The 26,441-nt window shown below is 40.8% G+C and overlaps 1 protein-coding gene across 1 annotated transcript; it reads left to right on the top strand.

Annotated features, from left to right (window-relative positions):
• The first annotated feature begins 249 nt into the window (after nucleotides 1-249).
• On the top strand, nucleotides 250-26,221 carry PARP15 (poly(ADP-ribose) polymerase family member 15). The gene is given in 9 exon segments (XM_058731185.1): nucleotides 250-318; nucleotides 321-414; nucleotides 3,258-3,407; nucleotides 6,735-6,797; nucleotides 9,878-10,045; nucleotides 13,071-13,277; nucleotides 17,391-17,524; nucleotides 21,017-21,191; nucleotides 21,503-26,221. Coding segments are annotated over 9 exon segments (1,335 nt in total). The 5' UTR covers nucleotides 250-264; the 3' UTR covers nucleotides 21,793-26,221.
• The last annotated feature ends 220 nt before the right edge of the window (nucleotides 26,222-26,441 follow it).

Here is a 26,441-nt window from a genome sequence, read left to right as displayed (position 1 = left end):
TCGTTACCTGACTTTAAGGGCTATTGCTATAAACTACTAACATGAGTACTTTAAAAAGATATCAAATATAGTGTTCTTTTCTAAGGTCTTAGTTATTCTCAGGTATCTGAGATAGAATTGTGGGCTTTCCTTGAAATAAACTAAATCAGCACTGATATATACTGTGGAAATTCCTAGGTTGAACTGTAATCCTTTAATTAAAAAGTCTCTGGGTAAGTGGAAATCTAGGGAGAACTATTGTTCCTAAATGATGTTTGGTGATCAATGCTCCAAAGAATTGGATTAATATTTTTACAGAATATTGTTGTAGTCGGTAACTATATTTCTATTTCCAGGCATTTTTAGATGAATTCACTAAATGGTCAAGAGGAAATCCTGACAAGGACAGGATTCTCATGGCTGGAGATGGCCAAGGTCTGGCAAAGTTGTTCTGCTGAGGAAATTATTTCCCTCTGCTTCGTAGCTCTTCAGTGGTAGCTTACGGCCAACAGAAGGAGACAAAGCTAATTCACATGAGGAACAAATCAGTGATGGAGAGGGTATTACAGCATGTGTTAGAGCATGTTCTGTTGTCTGAGCACACAAAGAATAAATCACAGACACTATGCTACTGCACCCCAGCAAAGTCTAAGCCTAGGGTGGGTGTTGGTCCAGTGAGGCCAAAGAAAAGAGACACCAACTGAGACATAGCTTTATTGGGGAAACTTATGTACAGGGAGTCCGGGAGTGGCTGACGGGATAAAGCCTCTGCTGCTAGGATCTATATGCAGCAAGTTTTCATATCACAGCAACTTACCCTAGCAACCATCAGTGGCCCTTCCCCTCCTTGTGTGGCCAGCATTTCCAAGGAGATCAAGGCCTGACACTTGGACACTCTTCATTATAAGAGGACATTCAGGGTTGGCCAGCCCCCCACAACCAGCCCCTGGCCTTGAACACTGAACAACATGCTCTTCTGCACATTCTGCCTGATGGGAATGTAGAGGGAGGACAGGATCTCTACATTTTCAAGATAGTGATTAACAGGGCCATTCAGGGGATGCTTGCACAAACCAGCTATCCAGCATGTACCATAAGGATACGAACCAAATCCCTGGTAATGAGGCCAGGGTTTCTAAGGTATGATAATTAAAGATAATTGAAGATGGAGGAACAAGACAGAGGCCAGGGGTGGGACCGGCGACCGCTCCGTGGCTTCCTTGATCATCCCTGTGTGCTGCTTCACCGGCGGCAAAATCCTCACACCAAGTGGGAGGCCTACCTGGGGCTGCTGCGGGCATAGTACGCTGAGGGGGATGCCCTGGATGTGCTGGCCTGAAGCACTGCTCTTGCCTCCGCGTGCTGTTGGCGCACATGTATGTGATAAGAGGCCGTGCCCCTGGAGAAGTGAATGTGCTGGAGCCTGCCTTGGCTAGAGTTCATTCCACTGAGGTGTGGGTAGCTGGGAGCAGGACCTGCCCACAGCCTCCTGGGCCTGTGTCCTCCCACTCTGAAGGACTCATCCAGTAAAGGCCTTTGAAGAACCACACACACACATACATAACTAAAATGCGTACAACACACTAAACTTCACTGATTGCTTTCGTATATTTTTTTAAAGTTTTTTATGTTTATTTGTTTATTTTGAGAGAGAGAGGAGTGGGGAGAGGGGCAGAGAGAGAGAGAGAGAGAGAGAGATTGAGAATCCCAAGTAGGTTCTGCACTGTCAGCACAGAGCCAGATGTGGGGCTTGATCTCACAAACCGTGAGATCATGACCTGAGCTGAAATCAGGAGTCAAAGGCTTAGCCAACTCAGCCACCCGGTGCCCCTTGATATATATTATTTAATCTACACAATGGCTGCCTGGGCAGGTGGTTCTGTTGCCACTGTGTCATGTTGAAGGGGAGACCTGAAGAGCTTAAGGGATGAGTATAAATGGCGCAGCTAAGTTGTAAAGCCTCAGAGTGTAGAGTGCACGGTGATGTGCCAACACAGTCAAGGTAATTTCCTCCAAGCAGCCTCGATATGGCTACCCCAGGGAGATGTGAGGCAACAGGAAAAGCTCATGTTTGGAGATAGTGAGCTGTTGTGGAACATGAGACAAATGACCTAGCCACTGAGACCATTTCCATTTCTATAAAATGGTAATAAAAGGGGCGCCTGGGTGGCTCAGTCGGTTAGGCGTCCGACTTCGGCTCAGGTCATGATCTCGCGGTCCGTGAGTTCGAGCCCCGCGTCGGGCTCTGTGCTGACCGCTCAGAGCCTGGAGCCTGTTTCAGATTCTGTGCCTCCCTCTCTCTGACCCTCCCCCGTTCATGCTCTGTCTCTCTCTGTCTCAAAAATAAATAAACGTTAAAAAAATTTTTTTTAAATGGTAATAAAAGAATCACTGGAGGTACACACTTTCAGTCACGAGATGAATAAATTCTTGAGACCGAATATGTAGCATGGGACTAAGGTTAATAATAATGTTTCATATTCTTTAAAAAAATTTTTTTTTAAGTTTATTTATTTTGAGAAACAGAGAGAGCAAGTGAGGGAGGGGCAGATAGGGAGAGAGAGAGAATCCCAAGCAGGCTCTGTGCTGACAGCATGGAGCCTGATGTAGGGCTTGGACTCATGAACGGTGAGATCATGACCTGAGCCAAAATCAAGAGTTGGCCACTTAACAGGACCACCCAGGCGCCCCTAATGTTTCATATTTTTGAAGTTTACTAAGAGAGTAGATCTCAGGGGTTCTCACCTCTCCCGCATGCATGTGCACACATTCACACACACAAAGTGTGAGGCGATGGGTATGTTACCAGCTCAGTTGGATAATCCTCTCACAATGTATGTGAATGTCAAAACGTCACATTGTACACATTAAATACTTACAATTTTTATTTGTCAATCATACTTCAAAAAAGCTGAAAAAAAGTCCCCAAGAGGTGTAGGGATGACACGAGGGAACATTTTGCCCTCTACCCTTCCTCTTGTCTTTCTTATAATGTTACAGCAACTTTTGCAGACTGGCAGATGGACCAATCAGATGTTTCTGCCTCATCCTATTTAACTCAGAAAATGATACTCCTACTGCTACAAAACATTATTTTCTAATTTCCTCAAAACAAACAAACAAACAAACAGACAAAAAACCCAGCAGCTTAACACGCTGGGAGGCATGTTACTGTTTGGGTTTATATAGGAGAAAGAAAGAGGACTGGGAAGAGAATAAGGCCCCATTCTTTTTGTTCTTTCTCCAGCCACTCTTTCATTTGCTTGCTTTCTTTTCAGGAATCTTCAAGACTGTCTCCGACCCTGGGTTCACAGCATATGAAATGAAAATTGGTGCAGTTACTTTCCAGATTGCTATTGGAGATATTACCAAAGAAAAGGCAGATGTGATTGTAAACTCAACAACAAGGACATTTAATCTGAAATCAGGTATTTTATTTAAGCAATGTAGTTGACTGTAACTATTAACATGACTCACGTCTGGGAGGGAAATTGTGGCTAATGTTGCCTCAGTAGATGGAGCATATAGCAGAACATAGGTAAGCCCTGGAATTAGAAAGACCTGGGTTTGAATCCCTACTATGCCTCTTACCATTGTGTGGCCTTGGAAATATCATTTAACCTCTCTGAGCCTCAGTTTCTCTGCCTGTCAGATGTTGATTTCCCACAGGAGGATTAGACAGGGTGTAACCATGTAAAGGTGAGGTGTAACTGACATGTCAGATTTAGTCTCTGTTAGCTCTCGTCCCCACTTTAGTCCTATCAAAATGCCACATTTCTAATTTAATAAGCTTAAGTTCTATTTTTATTTTCCATTTTTAAGAAAGTTTTATTTATTTTTTAATTTTTTTAATGTTTATTTCTGAGACAGAGAGACACAGAGTGCAAACGGGGGGTGAGGGTATAGGGAGAGAGGGAGACACAGAATCTGAAACAGGCTTCAGGCTCTGAGCTGTCAGCACAGAGCCCGACGTGGGGCTTGAACTCACAAACTGTGAGATCATGACCTGAGCCAAAGTCAGATGCTTAACCGACTGAGCCACCCAGGTGCCCCTTTTATTTCCCTTTTTATGTAACTCAGTTGGCACTCATATCTCACCTCTTGTAACTCTTCCCTTCTCTATGTCACACTGATCCAGAAATGAAACTCAGCCTTTTCTTGATTTTTCCTGTAATATCTGACCAGCTCCATTGATGTAACACCTCTGAGCATGCCCTCTCTACGTCTATTTGTTTATAACTTACATACATATAAACTTATGTTAATATATTTTTAATACAAAGCATTAAATTTGAGATTAAAAGGTAAGATAATACATAAATAGAAATAGAAGTTTAAACATTTTCGAAACTGCAAAATATCATGGAACTTACTATGTGGAAGTGAATATGTAGAATATCGATCCAATGTATTGGTCATTCAAAATGTAGACATAAAGAACATTCAGTTATGTGAAACATGGTAAATTGAACATACACATTTGTTCCTGCTTCCTTGGAAAATTCTATTGAAGCAACAGTAAAGGAGGGGCGCCTGGGTGGCTCAGTAGGTTGAACGTCCGACTCTTGATTTTGGCTCAGGTCATGATCTCACAGTTCGTGGGACTGGACCCCATGTTGTGAGGAGCCTGCTTGGGACATTCTCTTTCTCTCTCTCTCTCTCTCTCTCTCTAACTCAAAATAAATAAATAAATAAACGTTAAAAAAAGCATCAGTAAAGGAAATAAAAGGGCATAAACCCACAAGGAAAGGGAGAGTCAGAGGGAGACCAATAATGAACCAGAGACAACAATGTACTTTTAGAATATGAGAAGCAGAGTGGTGAAAGCTTAGCATCAGCAGGAGAGAATGGTAGACCCTAGAGACACAAGAGTTGGAGGCAGCAGGTACCTGGGAAGGCAGAGGACAAGTAAAGAGATGAAAACAGAATTGATGCAATTCTGGGGTGCCTGGGTGGCTCAGTCAGTTGGACGTCTGACTTCAGCTCAGGTCACGATCTCACGGTTTGTGGGTTTGAGCCCTGCATTGGGCTCGGTGCTAACAGCTCAGAGTCTGGAGCCTGCTTCCGATTCTGTGTCTCCTTCTCTCTCTGTCCCTCCCCCACTTGTACTCTGTCTCTCTCTGTCTCTCAAAAATAAATAAATGTAAAAAAAAAAAAAAAAAAAAAAGAATTGGTGCAATTCTGTATGAGTAGCACTCACATCCTTCATTCTATCCTCCATCCATCCGATGCACCAGTAACTTCCCTTGCTCTTCCTTGGCCAGAGATGGGAGGTTTATTCTCTGGAGAAACAGAACCAGAGAGATTCTGGACTTAGAGCAGGAAGCATAGGTGAGATGAAAGGGGGAGCTGGATAGTATTCAAGTGAAAGTTTCTGTACTGAACCGTGAGTGCCCAGCCCCTGTCCTTGTGGGGCTCCCAGAACAGCACACCGGCTTCTGCCCTCCAAGACATGAGATCGGCGGAGCCTTCTGGGGAGAAACCGGCTGCCTTAAAGCCTAGTATTTACTGCCTGCTCACCTTACACTAAAGCCTACTAGCCAGCAAGCGTCGTTTACATGGTCCTCCCAAACTCACTCTTAAACATGAATGGACTGGTGAAGATCATCTGACATTTGAAGAACACCTCCATTATTGCAAAGTCAGAGACCCACACATACTAAGAAAAAAAGGAATTTTTAAAAAAGAGACAATTCATAATGCACACACAGAATCAGAGACACAGTAGATAGATAGAGGATAGAAGATAGATCGTTAAAATGATAAAATAGGGGCGCCTGGGTGGCGCAGTCGGTTAAGCGTCCGACTTCAGCCAGGTCACGATCTCGCGGTCCGTGAGTTCGAGCCCCGCGTCAGGCTCTAGGCTGATGGCTCGGAGCCTGGAGCCTGTTTCCAATTCTGTGTCTCCCTCTCTCTCTGCCCCTCCCCCGTTCATGCTCTGTCTCTCTCTGTCCCAAAAATAAATAAAAAAAACGTTGAAAAAAAAAATTTTTTTTAAATGATAAAATAACTGATAATTATTCAATGCTTTCTGTGTGCCAGATTCCACGCTAAGCATTTTGTATGCGTTGCCTCTTTTAATGTTCAAATAACCCTGTGAGGGAAGTACTGTGCTAGCCTCTGTATAATAGGTGAGAGAGTGACTAGTCACATATTAGCCGGTAAATGGTGGAGGCAACTCTAACAGTCTGTCAAAATGCATAGTCTGTGTTTTCAGCCATGCAACTCAGCTGTCATTAGTGGTGACCAAAGCGGTGAAGCCACAACCTTGACTGGAAGATTCACAGGCCTGAAGGCAGCTGCCTACCTGTGAAAAACAAAGCTAAACAAAACAAAAAATTAAAACCAAAAAGCTTATGCAAAATGCTCAGTTTTATTTTAGTTTTGAGATCCATGCTTCCCATTAGCATTAGAACTTTCATTTTTATATTTTTCAATTTTATAAGATAGTAAGGGTAGAATGCAAACAATTTCACATAACCGCAAAACTATCCCTGTACAAATGGAGCCTGTAAAGCTGCAGACACAGGAGACTGTCAGCTGTTGGGCAGCGCCATCATGCTGCAGCTCAGATTGTTTATTGATCAGCTACTGAATGAAGGTTGCTATTGAAAAGGTGGGTTTTTCTGTGGGGGGGGGGGGTATCCATGAATTACGCACCAAGGGGCGAGCTGAATAAAAGTCTAAGGTACAAAAGCTACAGTCTTGTATTGGATTTTAACTAATGCTTTTTACCATTAACATGTCTTATTTAGGGGTGTCAAAAGCAGTTTTGGAAGGTGCCGGACCAGCTGTGGAAAGTGAATGTGCTATACAAGGTATGGTCACATGTTACTTTTGGCTACAATCTACTGCAAATTAGAGGGCTGAGTACTCTAATAGGACCTACAGGAGGAGTGTTGAGTGCTTTGGAAAAAGGTCGATTCCCTGGGAGAGCAGATACAGGTGGGGTAACTGTGGCTGTGTGGAAGACGTCCTTTCTCCCACCATCTCACCTGTCTCTTCCTGACTATTAAAAAGAACTGGGTCCCAACGGTCCAGGCTCAACCGTTTACTGAGGGCTCCTGGGTATGCCATCTAATCTGTCAGAGCTTTGTTTCTCTCATCTGTAAGATGACTCTACTAAGGAGGGGTAGGGTAATGGCTGGCTCACACGTGGTTGTGAGGATCAGGACAATGAGTGTGAAAAGTTACCTAAACTGTAAGTGCTGTATAAGTTATCTTTCAGTTTTCCCAACCCTGTTCTACTTCCTATAGCGCCACATCTACTTGCTGTGAAGAAATGTGGAGCCTGGGTGGGTCTGAGGTGTTTTCTGACCCTAACCAATTCTCCAATTCTAACACTATGTACCTGTAGAGTTAGCATTGGATCCCTCAGGGTAAAGGGCTCAGTCCCGCAAGACTCCCCTGCTTCAGACACCAGTGCCAGTCCTAGGGGCTACCTGTACTTCTCACTCATCCTCTATAAATTCACGCATTCACAAAACCCCCTTCTCAGGTCTGGCAATACCCTAGAATGACTCATAGAACTCAAGAAAACACTATTTTTTTTTTTTACATTTACCAGTTTATTATAAAGAATACAACTCAGGAACAGCCAAATGGAAGAGATGCAAAGGGGAAAGTATATGGGAAGGGAGGCAGAGCTTCCCTGCCCTCTCCAGATGTAGCACTCTCCCGGTACCCAGATGTGTTTACCAACCCAGAAATTCCCCAATCCTGTTTTTTTAGCAGTTTTTATGGAGGTTTCGTTATGTGGTTACAATTAATTAAATCATTGTGTTTTTGATGGAGGTCTGCAGAGGTCAGAGGGTGGGACTCTGACCATGGCTTGGTCTTTCTGAAGACCAGCCCCCATTCTGAAGCTATCTAGCCTCACAACCCTCAAGAGTCGTCTCATTTGCTTACAAAAGACTTATTACTCAGGAGATTCCAAAGTGTTCGAGGAACTCTGAGCCAAGAACCATGAACAAAGATCAAATATTTGTATTTTGTTATACCACAGTGGGGAACCTGTAAGAGTGATGCTAAACTATTTATCCTTCAAAGTCAGGACTCATGTCTTGCCAAGGAGACTATCAGCTACAAGCATGATTTTAAAAAGTCACAAGGTCTCATGTTTGACAAACAGTCCCACAACTGACTTGCTTTTGTGCCTCAAAGTTCTATCTTGATAGCTCTCCTCTGATTAAGACGTTTTCTCTGGAATGAATGTATTCCTGGAGAGGGGTTAGAGGAAGGGAATACTGACCACTAACATGAGGATGTTAGCAGGAATTTGTGGGTTGGAAAAGCTAGCTGTACCTTGGAAGGCAGAAGCAGAGAATGAAGCAGGGTATCGAACAAGCTGGAAACCGAGGCTGCCTGGGATGGGATAGCCATTGGGACACCTGAGGGGCAGCAGGGAATGCCTGGGCAGGGTGGGGTGGGCCCACTCTCCTCCTCCTGTATTTGCCAGAGGCCCACCTTCCTCAGGTACTTACTCAGTGCCTTAAAACAAGCTCTGGTGATTTCCATGTGTTCAAGAGCTCTCAGGGTCGAGAGAGAGGGAGGAGTTTTCATCCATTCACACCTCCACACCAATGAATACATTGCTTTTGTCTCCTAGAAAAATTGATCTAGCTAAATAAGCACATAAATTGCTCTTCTGGACAGCAGCTTGGGGGTTAAGAGCTCTGGACACTGCTTAGGTTCAAATCCCAGGCAACCTTTGCTAGGGACCTTACTTCTCTGAGCCTCTGTTTAATCTGTGAAATGGAGAAAACAGTACCTACCTGATAGCCTTGTTTTGAGGACTGAGTGGATTAATGCAGGTACAGTACTTTTGAAAAGCACCCCAAATATCAACAATATAGTTGTTGAGTAAAAGAATCCTGCACACCAGTCAGAATGGCTAAAGTTAACAACTCAGGCAACAACAGATGTTGGCGAGAATGCAGAGAAAGGGGAACTCTTTTGCGCTGCTGGTGGGAATACAAACTGGTGCAGCCACTCTGGAAACCAGTATGGAGGTTTCTCAAGAAATTAAAACTAGAACTACCCTACGACCCAGCAATTGCACTACTAAGTATTTATCCAAAGGAGACAGGTGTGCTGTTTTGAAGGGACACATGCACTCCAATATTTATAGCAGTGCTATCAACAATAGCCAAAGTATGGAAAGAGCCCAAATGTCCATCAATGGATGAATGGATAAAGAAGATGTGGTGTGTGTGTGTGTGTGTGTATATATATATATATATATATATATATATATAGGAGTATTACTCAGCAATCAGAAAAAAAAAAGAAATATTGCCATTTGCAACAATGTGGATGGAACTGGAGGTTATTATGCTAAGTGAAATTAGTCAGAAAAACACAAGTTTCATATGACTTCACACATATGAGGAATTTGAGATACTAAACAGATGAACATAAGGGAAGGGAAGCAAAAATAATATAAAACAGGGCTGGGGACAAAACATAAAAGACTCTTAAATACAGAGAACAAACTGAGGGTTGCTGGAGGGGTTGTGGGTGGGGGATGGGCTAAATGGGTAAGGGGCATTAAGGAAGACACTTGTTGGGATGAGCACTGGGCGTTATACAAAGGGGATGAATCACTGGAATCTACGGGAAATCATTATTGCACTGTATGTTAACTAACTTGGATGTAAATTTAAAACTAAAAATAAATAAAAAAATAATAATAATAAGGGCGGGGGGAGAATCCTGATTGTAAAGAAAATGAGCCTGTCACAGTCCCAGTGAGGGAAACTAGCTAGATGGAGGGAGGCTGGACTTGGTCAGGAATCGTCACGGCTTTTCTGCGTTCAGCTGTTTTCATTTCTCAGTGGTCATCGTGTTGCTTCCTGTAAGTAATGTGCTATGTGTTTCCTTCTTTCTTTTGTTCCAGCTGTACAGCCTCACAGAGATTTTATAATTACACAAGGTGGATACTTAATGTGCAAGATAATAATTCATGTTCTTGGGGAAAATGATGTCAGAAAAACGGTTTCCACTGTTCTGGAAGAGTGTGAGCAGAGGAAGTACACTTCTGTTTCCTTTCCAGCCATTGGAACAGGTTTGCAGCCTCTCATCACTCAGAGATTCTGAATAATCCAGATTCCTTTAGACTTAGGCTCACTGTTCATGAACTCCATGCTGAGTCCAGGCAGTGATAGTGATATTAAACCAAAGTAGGCAAACTTTCAGACCCTGAGGGCCATCTATGGGGCCTATGCCTCTCTCATACATCTTTGTCCTTAATTGTATGTTCCCTAAGTATCTTTCCATGTTTGGTCCTTAACTTCATGGTTTTCTTATTTTTCATTTTTTTTTCCTTTGGGGGATTTATTTGTTCTTATTATATCAGTTGCCTTTTCTGCACTGACTCTCAGATCAGCATTTCTCCTTCTCCCAGACCTCCTCTGGGAGATTTCTGTTACCGGAAACTTTATATCAGAATCCAGATTCAACATCATCATCATCCCTTGCAAACAGCCGCTTTTCTTGAGTTGTATCATTTCTTGGTTTCCTCCTGCAGGGGTGCCATGATGCCCCCAGCTGTTCTGTACCCTGCTTCTTTGTGCCCCCAGACCGCACAGTCAGCACATTCTACTAAATCTTCCAGGGGTTGTTCTGTTTCAGCCTTCCTGTTTATTTCCAAAGCCTTAATACCTCCCCCATTGGGTTTATAGCAGCATCTCTCACTGGCTCCTCATTGGCACATTCACTAGATTGCAATGCTCTTTCCCAGGCCCACTGCAAATTCCTAGGGATAAAATCAGTGAATAGGATGCAGTCGCCATCCTTTAAGCAACAAGTTCAGGTCTGTCCTGCTCACAGTTTTGAGGAACACTTTCCTCCCCCATCTCTATCATAGCATACAGTAATTTCTTCTCAGTTGAAGGTGATGCTAATGACCCACCCCATGATTCATTCGTGCCCAATTACACAGGTTACTTATTTAAAAAATTTTTAACATTTATTTATTTTTGAGAGAGAGAGAGAGAGAGAGGCAGAGAGCAAGGGAGACACAGAATCCTAGGCAGGCTCCAGGCTCTGAGCTGTCAGCACAGAGTCTGACATGGGGCTTGGACTCATGGACTGTGAGATCATGACCTGAGCTGAAGTCGGAAGCTTAACTGACCCAGCCACCCAGGTGCCCCTACACAGGCTTTTTAAAATGGACTGAGAGGGCCCTAATAAAGCCATCACATGGTTATATGATTTAGTAAAGCTTCAGAAGTAAGGCATTTTAACCACTATGGGTTAGGATCACCGTTTCTTCCCACTTTGACTCCTCAGACTTTTCCTGGCACTGGGCATTGGAGAGGCTGCAAGCATTTTTGGAATATAGTTAAGGAAAGTTGACTTGAGAATATGATTTTCAACATTTTAAAATTTATACTTTATTGGGATTTCTTTTTTTTTAGTCTAAATATTCACTTATATGCATAATTTTATATTTTTATTTTGTTTTATTTTCCAAGATGTATAAGTTTCAAATCGTACAAAACCTGGACCCACCCCTGACTCCTAGTTTTCCCATCTTGCAGATAAGAACTTAAAGTATTAAAGCACAAGGTCATATAGCTAGTGAGCAGTGTAACTAGGTTCAAATCCAGGAAATCTGGTCTTTACATTGCAACCATTACATTTTTTTTATGTTATGTGGGTTTTGTTACCATTTTGCTCTTCATTACTATATTCTTAGCTGCCACGTCCTTATGTCTCTTAGCTATTACCTTCTATTATCATCTCAATTTTACAGGTGAGCAAAGTGAAGTTTGGAGGTGTTGTGGGCTGAGTTATGTTCCCCTGGCCAAATTCATATGTTTAAGCCCTAACCTCTGTACCTCAGAATCTGACTGTATTTGGAGATAGGGTCTTTCAAGAGGTAATTAAGTTAAAGTGAGGTCATCAGGGTTCTCCCTCATCCAATACGACTCGCGTCCTTGTTAGGAGATTAGAGCACCCATAGGTACAGAGGGAAGACCACGTGAAGACATAGAGAGAAGACCACCATCTACAAGCCTCAGAGAGAAGCCTCAGAAGAAACCAATCTTTCCAGCACCTTGATATCAGACTTCTAGCCTCCAGAATTGTGAGAAAATAAATTTCTGTTGCTTATGCCACCAGTCATGGCAATTTGTTATGGCATCCGTAGCAAACTAATGTAAGAGGGATCAAATGACTTCCACAAGATCACACAGCTAATCAGTGGAGAACCAGGGCATAAACCCAGACCTTCTGCACCCAAATCACCTGTTCCTTTCTCTGTGCTTCCAAAGCCCTTTAGTCAGAGACCACCAGGAGCACGCACTGTAAAGAACCACACAGCATCTCACCAAAGGGTTGTTACGGAATCATTGAGGGATGTGAGCTTGTGTTGGGTGACTTTCTGGCAGTCTAGAGTAAGTGGGGTTTTGCTCTGGATTGGATACTTGAAGGAAGCAGACATAGTTCTATGACTGGGTGTCTTACCTGGAACAGGATAAAGTGTGGCTGAAGCCATGATTATAAATGAGGCAGCACTTGCTCCTATTAGTCAAGATGGAGAGTGTTTGGCCATTTTTGTGATTTGGCTGGTGTTCGTGTTTTTATCTGTGGTCAGACATGATTATCCAGCGGTGGTTTTTTGTTTTTTGTTTTTTTTTTTAATGTTTTTTATTTATTTTTGGGACAGAGAGAGACAGAGCATGAACGGGGGAGGGGCAGAGAGAGAGGGAGACACAGAATCGGAAACAGGCTCCAGGCTCCGAGCCATCAGCCCAGAGCCTGACGCGGGGCTCGAACTCACGGACCGCGAGATCGTGACCTGGCTGAAGTCGGACGCTTAACCGACTGCGCCACCCAGGCGCCCCCAGCGGTGGTTTTTGACTTGACTCATCACAGCCACAGAGTGGTTACATTCGATGCTGTTCTATGAAGTTGTTTGAGTTCAGCCAAAGAACGCCAACACCCAGCTACGAGCGCCAGATCTGTTCTGGCTGTTAGGGGCTGCGTTCTTTCTTGGCACCAAAAACTGCATCTGCCAAATATTACCACTTGACTAACACCAGCTAAAGCTTCTTTTTGTCATCTAAAAATTTTTTCTTTTTCAGGCAACGCCAGAAAAAACCCAGTCATAGTTGCTGATGACATGATCAGCGCTGTTGTAGACTTCGCCTGGAAACATTTCACCCCATCATTAAAAAAAGTTAAAGTTGTCATCTTTCTGTCTGAACTGCTAAATGTATTCTATGACAACATGAAAAAGAGAGAAAATTCTGCATCACCCGTCTTTCAGTCCACATTCTTCGAGACTGCATGTAAGATGTTCTTCTTTAAAAAGATCATGTGGTTCTCTCTCATATCACTTAGCAAATGTTTAGATATTGATGCTCAGTGTTTTATCAGTTTTAGGATTTTACAGACAGCCTCCTATAATATGTGGGGAAAGTGCACGAACTATGGAATGCAGCCTCCTGTCAGCTGATTATTCTTCTGCGGGGCAAAATTACTCCTGGGGAAACAGGAATAGCAAAGGAACAGGAAGAGGATAGAAGTGAGAAAGCAGGAAGAGGAGGATAGGCTTTGAAAATCCTAGCTAGTTGTCTCATTATATACTTATTGATTAGTGTTAACTCTCAGTGTCCCTTGTAGCTGTGAACAAGTGGACCAATACTGGTTTATTGATTATCCACCACCAGGCAAGTTAGCCTGGGAATAGAAGCAGATGCAAGAAGAGAGTGGTCAGGGTCATTTGGTTGTGCTACTTCATGAGCAGGCAGATTCCCAGCTGCTTCTCTGTAAGGTATGTGTGTATGCATTATGCTTAAGTATCTGTGTTGACCTGCCCCTCTGTCCCCCATTTTGTGGCTTCTGTACTGCCTAGAAAAACAGCCTCCTCTCGCGATCACTGTTTTTGTTTATTTGGAGCACTCACTCAAAGAGCACTGTGAGTTTCACTAGTGATGAAATGTACCTGTCATCAGGAGCCTCCCTAAACTGGAAATTGTTTTCTGACACGACCAGTAGGAATTTCAGTGCTCTCTACACCTATTTTCTTTTTTTTTTTAATTTTTAAATGTTTATTTATTTTTGAGAGAGAGACAGAGCACTAGTGGGGGAGGGGCAGAGACAGAGAGGGAGACACAGAATCTGAAACAGGCTCCAGGCTCTGAGCTGTCAGCACAGATCCCAATGCGGGGCTCCAACTTGGGAACTGGAAACGGTGAGATCATGACTTGAGCCAAAGTCGGACACTTAACCGACTGAGCCGCCCAGGCACCCCTACACCTATTTTCTGACAACTGTTTTTCTCAATGTGCCTCCACATACAGCATATGTAAGAGTTACACACACACACACACACACACACACATGCACTAAATAGAAATGAAAATAATAGTTGGATCTGTTAATACTCTTGTAATAGCAAATAATAGAAAATCCAATTTAAACTGGCTTATGCAAAAAAATGGAATGAATTGACTCATATGACTATAAAGTTGACTCATACCTGGCTTCAGGTCCAGTTTGATCCTGGTGCTCATATTATATAATCTAGACCCTGACTTTCTTCATCTCTCTCTCTCTCTTGTCAGCTGTGTTGTCTTTAGGCTTAGGTTTCACATGGCAAAAGATGGCTGCTAGCAGCTTCAGGCTCATATCCCTATATGGTCAGGTCCAATAGGAAAGAGTATATCCTGTGGCAATATATACTTATCATCAGGAACATGATGCCTGGGAACAGAGGTGTTCACATATGGCTGAAATTCTGATTGAATCAATTTAGGTAATGATTGCAGCGAGGGAACTGGAATTACACTAATTAGCAATACAGAGTCTATATGCTCTATACTTGAACTGAAAGGGATCACTCTCCGAAGCAATGGGGAAGGGTTGTTCACCAAAAGAAATTCAGGATGCTTTTATCAGAAGAAGGGGAAAAGGCTGCTGGATAGTTAAAAATTATAATACCTACTAGAGTATCTAGGGATATATAAATTAACATGCCCCCCACTTTGGTCTTTGTAGAGGAAAATTTGTGTTTAACTACAAGAGCAATAAGTCATTATCAGTAAAGTAAAAAATCAAGTGAAACTGGTTCATCCATTCCCTGCTTACACCGAGAATTTAAATTGACTTATGAAATTTACAAAATAGACACGAAAGTTAAAGAGACAAGCAAACAAAAGCTAACTAAAATGAGTAGACCAGTGACCCTATGGCACTTGGAGCAAAAACAAACAACAAAACTGCCTTACATAATCTTCGTTGTTAGATGAAAGTAATAACGCAGATAAAACGTCAGATAAAAGGAAGTTTGTTGGCAGACACACAAACTTGAATTTTAATAAGAATTTATCATGTGGACTTCTTTAAAAAAGAATTTACAGAGGACAACTTTGAGTTGCATTTGAGCCGATGGTCCACAATTGCTTTTCCAATGCACATTAAAGCTTTGATTGATTCAGAGAGCTTTTACTGAGCACCAGCTGAATATCAGACACTAGAGACATGGACTTGAGAGTCGTGTAAGTAGGTGGGAGTTGAAGCCATTGAGTGTGGACTGGATTATCCATGGAGATTGTGAAGGTGGAGAGAGTAAAGGCTGAAAGCAGAGCCAGGATTCTTGGTGTATAATTCCACCTCCACCTGTGGAGAGGAAACTGAGGCAGGGTGCACAAGGAGAGGTGCAGGGGGGCATTTATCCCAAACATCAGGAATGGGAAAGTAGAGTGACATTTATCTTTTAAAAGAGATTTATAGGAAAAGCACTTGGGAAAGTGACTGGTGCATGGTAAACACTTAAAGAAAAAGAGCCATCGTGTTATTTCCCATGAAGCACTGGGCTGCAAGTCAATAGAACAAAATTCTGTTCCTTCTTTGGATGGAGGCCTTCCATGTAACAATGGATGTGTGAATATTCAGCCTTCCTGGGACTAGGTTTTCTCATCTCTAAATTGTCCAACCACAGTCATCTTTTGTCCACAGACTAAGGTAGCACGGTTTGGTGTGGTTTAAGTGTGTGACTTAAGCTGTAGCTCTCCATAAGCTTTACTCCCCTTTAATATACCTCTGGGATGTAGGAAAGATCAAGATTAATTGTTTTTTTGAGAATAATAACCATGTTAATAAAGGACTTGGCATTCCCTAAAAGTGCTTTCACACCCTTCATTATGTTTTAAATTTGAAACAATCCCATGAGGTGATAGAGCAGATTGTATCAGTTCCATTTTGCAAAAGAGAGCATGAAAATTCACTCAGAAGTGGTATTACTTGTTCCATGTCTTATGGCTGGTCACAGGTTGAGGCTGATCAGGTCTTCTGATTCCAAGCACTGGTATTTTCTGCTCTGCAAACTCATGACATGAAAGAAGAGAGAGCCCAAAGAAAAACTTTATTTACTTCCCAGGCTTGCTTGCTGTATTCAGAGAAAAGAATGTAGCAGGTCCAAGAGGACTCTAAGACCTAGGACTAGACATGATGAGGCCAAAAGATCTGGAGGGAGTGGACAGTGGGAGAAAGGAAAGAATTTAATTTGCAGAAACAACACACTCTGTTGCTTAAGTAGTTAAAGCAGAATTTGAAAAGAGCTTCTAGATTAGGGTTTGATGTTTCCTTTTGTCATCAGAATTTCATTCCCTGGATGGACTCGCTAAACAGGAAGTGAGTTCCTGGATTATTATATCTTTCACTAACAATGAGCAAATTCTGGCTTTGTTTGTAAGGAGAAATCCTTTGGCCTTTATCTGTGGTATTGTGCCATTTTCTGGCATTTTATTCTCTACTACCGTCTGTCCACATTTCTATTCATCAAGCCATCTCAGCAACTTGGTGTGTAGCCTCAATGTGTTAGAAGTTTCCGGAAGCCATTGGAAAGCAAAGGAAAATTTTGAGCATCATCATCTCATATGAAAGCTTTCACTTAGAATTTCCACTATTTTCTTTATATAGTGCTTTCTCTATTTCGTGTAGAAGATAGGGTACAAAACAATGTGTTTTAAATAACTTTGGCAAGGTACATGTTTCAAAAGAAAAATAATAAAGGACCACGCTAAATAAACTGATAAATATGAAGACATCAATAAATCGGGTTTCATGTTTATAATCAGTTTCTTATGGAATTAATTGCACAGCGCTGTCTAGGAAAATTATAATTTCAAGCTATAGTGAACCTAAGTTTACCTAAATATTTTAGCTAGGCATTAATATATGTCATGTTAGCGTCAGAACCATTCATTTCACCTGTGTTTGACAAATTGAGGATGATAAAAGAAGCAACTATGAAATGTGTAGCTTTTTGTTTTGTTTTGTTTTGTTTTTTCTCAAAGACCAGGATTAGATGAATGAGAAAAAAGAGCATAGGAAGTGCCCTGATTTTCAATGGTCCCTGGAAATGGATATCGTGTTTTCACCAAATGTTAACTTTCCAGATAATATTCCTGAACACTGGACTGACATGAATCAGCAGCTGTCCTGTGTGATCGAACTACAACCCGGACAGTCAGAATATGACACCGTAAAGGACAAGTTCTCTGAGACTTGTCTTTCCTACAAAATAGAAAAGGTAATATTGTGCCTAAAAAATTACTTCCTTCAAATATTGAAGAACTAACATCAAAGATATCTTTTTAAAATAACACTCTTCCTTCCTTTATGCCTTACTAGATTTATTTTAATTTGACTCACTCAAGCTCCTAGACTTCAAATCTCATGGTTCCTTCCTTAGCAGTAATGAAGAAGATTCCCAAAAGCGACATATATATGTTTGGATCCTTTCACTTAACAATTTACAAACAAACTCACTCAAACTGATTGAACAAGAAGAAATGTATTTGAAATTAATGGAAAGTCCAGAAGTAGGATGGATGGTCTTTGGAACAGTTGAATCCAGTGACTCAGTGATGTCTTGGATCCAGTTTCTCTGGCTTTGTCACCTTCATCCGAAGGCTGGACTCCCTTCATAATTGTGGGATGGCTGCTGGTGGCAATTAGGGGGTCTCTATGTCCACCATTCACATACCACGGAAGGGATACAGCCACTGGATAAGAGTCCCAGGCTTTGTGTTGAGTGTACCACTACAGCTAGTCTGTGTTGGGAGAGTGCTATGTGTTGACTGGCTTATATCTGGGCTATCAGATGCCATCATTGTGTGATCCCATCATGAGATTATCCAGATTGGTTAAACCCAATTAGGCTGCACCTGGGAGCTGTAAGTGAGGCCATCTCCACCCAACCAGGAGTTGCTGTACAACGGGAATGAAGTGGAATGGATGTTCAGATTCTCACAACATCCACTATGCTGCATAAAAATTTTGGCCGGTACAGGAATTTATTAGGTCATTATCATACCATGTATGTCAGAGGAGGGTATGGAAATTGATATTTCCATCCTAGTCATTTAAAAATCTAGCTGCTACTTCCATACAACAGCGTACTTAACCATATTATAGCACTTAAGAAATTGTGCTTTCATAAGCTTTCACATGCCTGACTGCTCCATTAGACAGTGGGCTTCTTAAGGTAGGAGTTGCATTCCTCGTACATCGCACGGTAGCTAGCATATTGTAGGACACAGTACCTACTAAATGAACTTAATTCCTGAGAAAGAAAGAGAATCAAAAGAGGGAGACTCTTGCAGAAAGGAGAGAATTTAAAGGAAGAGATGCTTCATTGATGTTAAAAGATGTTGAGAGTACAAGAACCTCGTTCAATTGTGTTTACCCAATATCTTCAACTTTCTTGGCTCTTATCCTTCTATCATATCCATTTTGAAACACCTAACCTTCGATTAATTCCATAGCCTACTTTCTCTCCTGCTGCCCCTGGATAAAATCATTATTAATTCATGGTCCCCAACCTCTGCAGCACTGTCCGGGTGCCTGAAATTTTTATTGCTTCCTACAGTCAACTCCCTCACGCATTCTCCATTGCAAAATTTCAACACTCTCCTTGAGGTCTTCATCTGTCTCAAAAAAAACTTTCCCTCCTGCTTTTATTACTTGGCTTCTCCTCAACATCTGCTACAGGTTACCACTCCATTCTTCTTATTTATGTATTTGTTTTTAATTATTTACTGAAATTGAGGAATAACTGAAATATATTAGTTTCAAGTATATAACATGATTTGATATTTGTATATATTGCAAAATGATTACTACAATAAGTCTAGTTACCATCCATCATTATACATAGTTATGAAAATTTTTTTTTCTTGTGATGAGGACTTTTCAGATCTACTCTCTTAGCAACTTTCAAATATGCAATTCAGTATTATTAACATAGACACCATTCTGAGCATTTCATCCCCATACTTATTTCTTTTATAACTAGAAACTTGTAAATTTTGGCCCTCTTCACTCATGTTGTCTACCCCCCCAGCCCCTGCCTCTGACAACCATCAATCTATTTTCTGTATCTGTGAGCTTTGGTTTGTTTTTTGTGGGTTTTGTTTGTTTTAGATTCCACATGTAAGTGAAACCATATGGTATTTGTCTTTCTCTGTCTGACTTATTTCACCTAGCATAATGCCCTCAAGGTCTATGGCAAGATTTCATGCTTTTTATTTTATTTATTTTATTTTTAAAAAAAATTTTTTTTTTCAACGTTTTTTATTTATTTTTGGGACAGAGAGAGACAGAGCATGAATGGGGGAGGGGCAGAGAGAGAGGGAGACACAGAATCGGAAACAGGCTCCAGGCTCCGAGCCATCAGCCCAGAGCCTGACACGGGGCTCGAACTCACGGACCGTGAGATCGTGACCTGGCTGAAGTCGGACGCCCAACCGACTGCGCCACCCAGGCGCCCCTTTCTTTTTTCTTTTTTTTTTTTTTTTTGATTTCATGCTTTTTAATGGCTGAATAGTATTCCTATTCCTATAGTATGAATTCCTATAGTATGAATTCCTATAGTATGAATATAGGAATCCTATATTCCTATAGTATGAATATATATATATATGTAGTATATTCCTATATATAGAATATACATATATAATGGAATTATATATAATAGAATTATATACATATATAATTGAATTATATATATATAATGGAATGCTATTATGAAAAAAAATACATATATATATATATATATATATATCACATCTTCATTATCCATTCATCTATCAATGGACACTTAGGTTGATCCCATATCTTGACTGTTGTGAATAATGCTGAAGTGAACATGGGGGTGCACTCGATTCTTCTTGAACTCTCTTCTTCTTTTGTTTCTAGAACATCATTCTTTCAGATTTCCTCCTCTCTCCCTAGACCTAGATTATCTGGATCCTTTTCTTATGCTTTCATACTCCATGTGTATTCTCCTAACCCATCCCTTATCACTCTGGGAGGTAGTGATTTTTTTTTCTTGTGTTTTTCCCCCACTAGACTGAGGGCAGAGATCCAACACAGTGCTTGATCCATAGTAGATGTTCAATAGATGATTACTGAATGTATGTTAATAAGTTCATTTTCTAGAAGGAAATAGAACTGTAGGGAATGATATTTTTAAAAAATTTTCAAGAAAGACAAAATTTCAAGGAGGGGATGATTTATGGTTTGTAATGTTATTGAAGGTCTAGAAAGAAATAGTCATTAGATTAGGCAGTTATGAGGTAATTTGTGACCATAATCAGAGCAATACAAGAAAACTGTTACTGGAAGAAGCCAATGGAATGGGTTTAGAGATCAGAGGGAGTTAAGGAAATCATTACTTGACAAATTTTTGAGTAGGAATTTGAATGTTAGTAAATCTCCAGGAATTCCAGGTAAACATTTTTATGTAAGTTATAAGTTCTGTTATATAAAGTAGATAATAATCAGCACTATTACAAAGTATAGGTACTCTTAACCTAGCCTTTTTCTAAAGGTGGAAAGCTACCTATTCTCTGAATTTGCTGTTTATTTGCATTTTATTTTTCTTTTCCTTCTCATTTCCTTCCTCCAGTCCTCCTGCTTCTCTTCTTCTCCAAATTGCTTTTTAAAAAATCCACAACAAACACAATATACTGAGCTCTAAAGTCATTTTCAAAATGTTTTGCTTTTTTGTCATTTGCAGATAGAGAGGATACAGAATATATGGCTCTGGAAGAGCTACCAGATAAAGAAAAAGCATATGGACATCAAGAATGGCCATACAGATAATGAGAGAGTCCTATATCATGGGACAGCTGCAGACTCAGTGCCATATGTCAATCAGCATGGCTTTAATCGCAGTTATGCTGGGAAGAATGGTAAGGAAGTGAGTAATCTGGCCAACCAGAATGAGGTGAATGATAGTTCTAGCGTTGACTATTCACACCCAAGCAGTGTAGAATCATGTATGGCAGCCATATTGTCATTGTCAGGATAAGGCTCATTGTGTGTCACCAGAAAGGAGGATGGCAACCTTCTGAGGATAGATGGAGTAAATTTTAGAAATGATGAAATGTGGTTTTGGTGGGCAAGAACTACATTAAAAAATTTTTGTGTCAGGTTTGGGCATGGTTCTACATACTGTGATAATTTTATGTTCTTAGAAAGGCTTTTGTGTTTCTCTTTACAGCTGCAGCCTATGGAAAGGGAACTTATTTTGCTATTGATGCCAGTTATTCTGCTAATGATAAGTACTCCAGACCAGACAGCAATGGGAGAAAGTATATTTATGTTGTGCGAGTACTTACAGGAGTCTACACACTTGGATATGCAGGATTAGTTACCCCTCCATCAAAGAACCCTCACAATCCCACAGATCTGTTTGACTCTGTCACAGACAATGTACAACATCCAAGCCTATTTGTAGTGTTCTCTGATAATCAGGCTTACCCAGAATATCTCATAACTTTTAGGTGTTGAAAAATAGGGTTTTTTTTTTTAATCTCAAAGAGATGATTTAGTCGTCTATTCATAAAAACAATTTATAGGGGTTTTGTCTTTGCCTTTGGCCTGTTTTTATAGATAAAAATCTGTCAGGTGCTAAAATGCTGAAAACAGCCTTTTAAAAATGCTCTATTGAAATTTGTAGCATGCCTCTCTTCAGAGCACATTGATGGGTGGAAGCTAAGAAATGCAGATGACACAATTATAGCTACAGCTATTTACAGACAGCAAGTCTGTAGGAAAACAAAGAGCACATTACTTTTTTTCTAGCAGAGAAGACATAAGATGAATCACTTTAAAACCAAGCTGTTGTCCTTACAGAACATGTTAAGACATCAAACTGTGTTGAGCCCAACTGTACTATTAAATGAATAGGCTGCTGTTGTGCATCTGTAATAACTGTGAATTTTGCCTCCTTAAGAATACTTATTAGCAATAGCTCAGCTTTTAATGACAGAATCAAAGAGTATTACCTCAAATCTGTTGTGGAACAAATCAGGCAAAAATGTGTTGTATCAGTATCTAATGCTACATAACAAATTACTACAAAATTTAGTGGCTTTTTGGGGAAGGAATTCAGGCATGGCTTAGCTGGGTCATTCTAACTTAGGGTCTCTTGACTCAGGAAGTTGAGTCAAGATGTTGGCAGGGGATGCAGTCATCTGAAGGCTTGACTGGGGCTGGAAGATCTGCTTCTATGGTGAATCACTCAAATAGCTAGACAGCTTTTGCTGGTTGTTGGCAGGAGTCCTCTCCTCTCTAGACTGCTTGCAGCTGGCTTACTCTACAGTCAGCAATTCAGGAGAGAAAAAAGAAGAAGCCATGATATCTTTTATGATCTAGCCTCTGAAGTCATACTCCATGTTTTCTATAGTAACCTATTGGTTACATAGATCAGCTCATTCAGTGTAAGAGGGAATTACCCAAGGGTATGGACACCAGTAGGCAGGGGTCACTGGGGACCATCTTAGAGGCTGTATAAATGAGTGAATGACTAATACTTTGATAAAATGTTAGCAGTGAAAAGGACTCTAGAGGCCATCTAGGACCACTGTCCTCTCATCTTTCTCTCTCACCTTCTCCTACTCCCAGGGCCAAAAGTCCTTCAGCCTCTGCTTGACTGCTTCTAACACTCCACATCTTAAGGATATTCCATTTGAGCCAGTTCTAATTATTGGAAAACTATTGTTTACATTGAATTGATATCTGTTCTTCTGAGTCTATTGCCTGCTAATCACTGTTCCACCTTCTGGAGGACGCAGTACATATCTCATTCTTTTTACAGATGGTGGCCCTTCAGATTCATCTCTTCCTTCTATTGGAGTCAGGCAAATTCTTGAAATGTTTAGCAGCTTATTTATCCTGAAGCATCATTTTTTAAGAATTGAAGACTTTTAAGATGGGTTTATATCATAAATAAGCACATGCACATTAAAAAGAGTGACGTATAAAGAAAACAGCACTCTTCACCATACTCTATCACCCGTAACTGCAACATTCAGAGGAAACCACTGCCAACGTTCTTATGCATTCCCTTCTAGTTTCTTCTACATCCACCTTCAACAAAGTCAAAATCACACTTTATTCAATTACTTAATTATACAATATTGCATCTACCTTTTTTTCATTTAACATTGTATTACTCTCATGTTATTAATTTTTACTATAAACATAATCTTAATCGCCAAGCTATTCCACTATATATTTTCCTTCTATGTATATATAATTATAAAGTCTTAAAATGTCATAGTCTTTCCTTATAGTTTAATAATCCAGTTTTTCTTTTGTAATATATCTGTATTATTTCCCCCATGTCATTAAATATCTTACATATAACTTTGATGATTGCATAGTATTTCATTGTATGTTTCTACATAAATGTCATGTCAAAGTAGGGTGCCCTATATTTCTAGAGAAACATATGGTTGGATTATGAGGTGCAAAGGACCATAATCTACCTTCAATGAGACACCACCTCCTGAACTTCTTGAGGGAAATAAAGACCTAGAGAACAAAGCAAGGTTAAATAACGCTCTGCTACTACGTGGGCCTTGGGTCACAGCTCCAGTGTAGAATCCTAGTAAGCCGGGTTGAAACATGGAAGGACTCTTTTTACTTAGGTTAGGTGGTAGTACTGCAACTACATTGCAGTTGACTTGCAGTCTAAACTGCTGTCTTCTGTTTCCTCCAATATTCAAGGACTCCCCACTTGATTTTGCTATACTCCCACTTCACAAGAAGACATAGAAGTCTTGAATATAATACACCCATGCTATTAAAGTTGTGATCGTTTCTTGAGAAACAAAATATAAGCCAGTCAATTATTATATAGTTATTATATTTTTGAAACAGAGAGAGAAACCAAGTGTCAGCAGGGGAGGGGCAGAGAGAGAGAGGAACAGAATCCAAAGCAGGCTCCAGGCTCCAAGCTGTCAGCACAGAACCCGCAGTGGGGCTCGAACTCACGAACTGCGAGATCATAACCTGAGCCAAAGTCAGACGCTTAACCAACTGAGCCACCCAGGCTCAGACACCCCAATAATTATATAGGTATTATAAAGTCTACCTTCCATCAGTCTGAAGCCAAATCATGTTTTTCAACCTTTTATGTCTCTCTCCTTCCTAGTTGGCTTAACATTCTCTAAACATATGACTAGAATAGTCTCTACTTCTCTCTTAATAATGCACTGTTTCCAGTTAACCAAAATTGGAAGGCTTTAACTTTGCTAACTACTGATGAACTAGGTTTCTTTTCTATGGATTTCCAGAGTTCAGGCTGATGGTACCTGATTGATTTGAGACCAGAAAACCTAAACTACAATTGTGACTGGTAGTCAGATGGCTTTACTCTCCCATATATCTTCTCTCCTTTTCTCTGTTTACTTCTTTTAGCATCTTTCTCCTTCTCATTCCTTTCTTTTCTCTCTAATCCTTCCCCTTACTTGTGGGAGGATGAGGACACACATTCTGCTTGAATGAATTAGAGGAAACATTTTATTTTTTTTTCTTCATCTAGAGTAGAGAAACAGATTCCATGTAGTATATATGCTGACAGGTTAGTTGAACCCAGGATTTGTGAATTCATTTTCAGCTGGTAGGCTAATTATCACAATGCTGGTAAGATTATTTACAGCTAATATGAACCAATTCAGTTTCTGCTAAACTGTTTATTAGAACAAATACTGTTTCTTATAGTGAACATGCTTTATGAGCTTAACTGATTGAATTATCACATTTACAAGCTGTGTAGGAAAAACTGTTGCTCTCTATTTCTCCTTTACTTACACTTCCACACTCAGAACACTTCCGACAACAGATGTGTGGGGTCTTTCCCAATATAAATAATTCTCTACAACATTATATGGGGGTCCCACAATTTAACTCAATTCTGACACTACCTACATGGAAATAGCATCAGATCCCACAAGGGCTCAGCCCCATGAGACTATCTCACCTCCCCATCACTTCAGATGCCAATCTCAAATCCCAGGTTGTTCCCTGTACTTCTGACTGATTGTGCTTCTACTGATTTATACTCAGTGTGCCCACATCCCCCTCCTTGAGTTCGATAACCCAGGCGCTCTGAAAGCTCCAACCTCCTAATCATGGCTTGACCTTTTTAGTTGACTGATTCCAAATCCAGGAAACCAGCAAAAGTCACTTCATTAGAACAAAAGTTACTGCCACACCCACGAAATTCCAAGGTATTTAGCAACTCTGTGTCAAGAAATAGGGTCAAAGACCAAATTTTAGAAGAGAAGATGAGGTCTTAGGTACTATAGCAAAAACAGAGGAGTCTGTGACCAAATGCATAACAAATACTAAATCCTGAGAGGACAGCTCTCCCAAAGCCCCCTTCCCTGTTTGACTCCCAAAATAGCAGAAGCCAGACTTTTACTTTTCAGGCAAGACATTGGACATTTTTACTTTGCACCTGTCCACGTCAAGAGGAAATTTTACCCTAAAGATACTGACAGCAGGGGCTCCTGGGTAGCTTAGTTGGTTGAGCGTCCAACTTCAGGTCTGGTCATGATCTCGTGGTTTGTGAGTTCGAACCCCGCATCAGTGCTGTGCTGATGGCTGGGAGCCTGGAGCCTGCTTCAGATTCTGTGTCTCCCTCTGTCTCTCTACCCCTCCCCTGCTCATGCTGTTTCTCTCTCCTTCAAAAATAAACATTAAAAAAAATTTAAAAGAAAGAAAGAAAGAAACAAGAGGGGGAACCCGAGTAGCTCAATCAGTTAAGTGTCCAGCTTTGGCTCAGGTCATGATCTCATAGTTTGTGAGTTCAGATCCTCTCTCCCTTCTCTCTTTGCCCCTCACCCACTTGCTTGCTTGAGCAGGCTCTCTCCCTTTCAAAAATAAACTTAAAAAAAAAAAAAGAAACAAGAGGTCTTGAAATTAAAAAGTGTAATAACATGTGAAAAATATGGGAGATAGAGTTGAGGAAATTTCAGAAAGTAAAAGCACACAAAGATGGAAAAAAGGAAACAAGGATACAATTAGGAGACAGCTCCAAAGGGCCCAACATTGGATTAATAGTAATTCCAGAACCAGAGATCAGAAAGCACAGAAGAAATCATCAATGAAAGAAATTATTCCCAAAATCCCCAAACTAAGGGACATGA

Source organism: Neofelis nebulosa, chromosome 5 (assembly GCF_028018385.1).
Source record: "Neofelis nebulosa isolate mNeoNeb1 chromosome 5, mNeoNeb1.pri, whole genome shotgun sequence".
Classification (NCBI taxonomy): domain Eukaryota; kingdom Metazoa; phylum Chordata; class Mammalia; order Carnivora; family Felidae; genus Neofelis; species Neofelis nebulosa.
The sequence above is the reverse complement of the archived record's forward strand: the minus strand, read 5'-3'. Positions and strand labels throughout refer to the sequence as shown.